At 31.8% G+C, this 2840-nt stretch overlaps 1 protein-coding gene across 1 annotated transcript in view; it reads right to left on the minus strand.

The window, feature by feature from the left end:
• LOC105161275 (probable dual-specificity RNA methyltransferase RlmN) overlaps positions 1–1865 on the minus strand; it is an 8946-nt gene extending 7081 nt beyond the window's left edge. Inside the window, exons 1-3 of the mRNA XM_011078915.2 lie at positions 1581–1865; positions 1412–1487; positions 861–958 (exon numbers count right to left, since the gene is read on the minus strand). Coding sequence (XP_011077217.1) covers positions 861–958; positions 1412–1487; positions 1581–1865 — 459 coding nt within the window. The remainder of the gene's footprint in view (positions 1–860; positions 959–1411; positions 1488–1580) is intronic.

Here is a 2840-nt window from a genome sequence, read left to right on the forward strand (position 1 = left end):
ACAACCGGTTGCAGGCCACAGACTAGAATGCCTTGTTGATTCTTTAGAATGATTAACAATGTTGTGCCCATCATCTTCACAAATTCAACATCACCATTGTCTTTGCTATTTTCTAGAAATTCTTTGGCAACAATCATTTTCCTTTAGCCCTTTGGCATCGTTATTACCCAACCATGAGCATTGCATGTCCTTAATTCTGAGGAAGTCCCTGAGCATAGATGTCCAGATAGGAATATCAGCTGCCAAACACCCAAACCCATGGAAGTACATATGATCAACAAATATACTTTTAGCACTTTGGTCCAGCATGCATGAATGGCCTATCATTTGAATGGTTAGTGGGAAGGTACGCATTCAACTGTCGATCATTTGGAACTAGTTTGAGAATTGCCATGTGACAGAGTCCAATAGCTAACAATGGAAAAAAAGATATGGAGCCATGGGCTGATAAACACAAAAGGCAAAGCAATGCCTTCTTTTCAAAGTTGATTGTCTTCAGGAGTGTACCGAAAAACAAGATGAGAAGTGTTATTGGTAAAAGTCCTAGGTCGATGTCTTATCAGGGCTTCCTCTGCTTTCCAATATGAGTTGATTTGAAGAATGTGATAATCAAGAATCAGGCATCCTAAGTAATTTTATTCGTTTTTGTAAATGCTGAAGCCTTTGACAAAGAACTTTTGAACCGCATAATACAGTCAATGCAAATTAGTACATTGCTATACTTAGAAATCTCCTTTGCATATATGCACAGGAAGTCAATATACACTATCATCATCGAAAGCCTAATCTCCCATTGCAGTGATGTAGGCTCCTCTTTCGGAGTAATGAAAATAAGAACATAATGCCACTAAATTTTTCACCTTAACTGTTCCATCAGAAGCTGTGACTTCCTTATAAATAGGTGACCTACCCACATTCCATCCCGCTTCCTGCAGCTCGTTCCTGAATGTCAATGGCACTGCTTCATCCAAAAACACAAGTTTCTTATACAAAGTCCCAAGCCAAATTCAATTATGCTATTTGAATTCAATGAAGGATTTGAGGAAAGAATTCCAAATTACTCCATATTAAAGGAATTTGAAATACGTTATAACATCACAAGATATAATTCAAAATAGTAAGTAAAAGAATTTGATATCCTTTATAACATAAAAACAGAAAAGTTCAAATAATCTGTTATTGCGAACCCAATATCCCTTACGCTAATACAGAATTTGAAATACATTATAAGGTCACAAAATATAATTCAAAACCGTTAGTTCAAATATTTTGAAATACTTTATAACATAATTTTAACAAAAAAAGTTCAAAGAATTTGTTATTGTGAATTTAAAATCCCTTACTTTAAATCCTTCAATCTAATCGCAATTTTAATGCATTCAGATAAAAAATTGGCTGACAAAGTACTCACAGTGACTAAAATCCTGAATTTCTTTAACCTTCCTCTTGTACAACAAATGATGCAGTTGTTTGCCTCTGTACTTTTGCTGCCATAAATAAAAAGAAAAAACAACAAACCCAAAAACTTCAATCTTTGAAGAAAACATACAATAATCATTCATCATCGTTCTCGAGCATACCTGACCAAAATCAAGGGCAAGTTGCTGCAGGTCTTGCTCGGACATGCCGAGGAGCACGCGAGACTCTTGGTTATTCTTGTTCACAGAAGGAATGGCAACATCAGGGGTGGTGCGTACGCTGCTACTGCTGGAGGCCATTGCTAGCGCGCGCGACTGTACGGCACGTACGAGGGGCGCATGGCGTAATACGGCCACGGACGTCATTGTTGAGATGTGAGAAATCAGAGTTGAGAGGAGTCGTGGAGAAGGAGATGATGATGATAAACCCACTGGTACTCGCTTCATTTCAAGTCAGTTAAACCTCAGCTTTGGAGAGGAAAAGACTACTATACCCCTGAAGGCCTTTGGAGTGGAAAGTTAATAATCTATGTTCATTTTTTTTACTTTAACGTCCTTAAATTCTATTTTTTGTCTCAATTTGGTCCCTCTTACCATTTTTCGATAAAATGTGAGTGAATTTCGACTCTTTAAAGGATAAAATGATCAACAAATTTAATTTTATCACTTTAGTCCCTTAAATTTGTAACATTGTCAAATTAATTCTTTCTTATTGTGAAAGAAATAAATTTTTTATATTGTTTATAATGATATGTTGTAACTATCTTATGTGAATAATGAAAATTTTAAACTCTTATAAATAGAATAATAATATATTGTGTAACTTAAAATAAATAGTCTTTTTTTTAGTAGTTAAAAAGAACCCAAATTATGAATAAATTTCATAAAACTTATCTAATATGAAAATATAATAAAAAAAACCTAAGTACATAATTTTTATTTCAAGAGTTAAATATAAGTCTAAAAAATTTAATTCTTAATAATATTTATTAAATGGTTGGACTTTCGAACAAAAAATTGATAGAATATGCTTTTTAATTGGAGTTTTTAGTGGATTCCACATACTATATATAATTCATTTTAAGAGGTTTATATAAATCCTTTTCTATAAATGTGACTATATATTTAGGAAACCTCTTGAAATGAATTTTATATATATTTAAAATTCATCAAATAATCTAATTAAAAGTAAATTTCACCAACTTTTTCTTCAAAACCATAGCTTAATATTTAATAACATTGTTAAGATTTAATTTTATTAGACATAGATTAAAAAATCAACTTAATTTATTTTATTATATTTTTAGATTAGATAAGTTTTATAAAATTTATTTATAATTTTGATTTTTTGGTCACTTTTGAGAGTTCAAAATTTTTATTTTTCATACAAGATAATTACATCATTCACCATATAAAATATAA

This window comes from Sesamum indicum, linkage group LG4, assembly GCF_000512975.1.
Source record: "Sesamum indicum cultivar Zhongzhi No. 13 linkage group LG4, S_indicum_v1.0, whole genome shotgun sequence".
NCBI classification, from domain to species: domain Eukaryota; kingdom Viridiplantae; phylum Streptophyta; class Magnoliopsida; order Lamiales; family Pedaliaceae; genus Sesamum; species Sesamum indicum.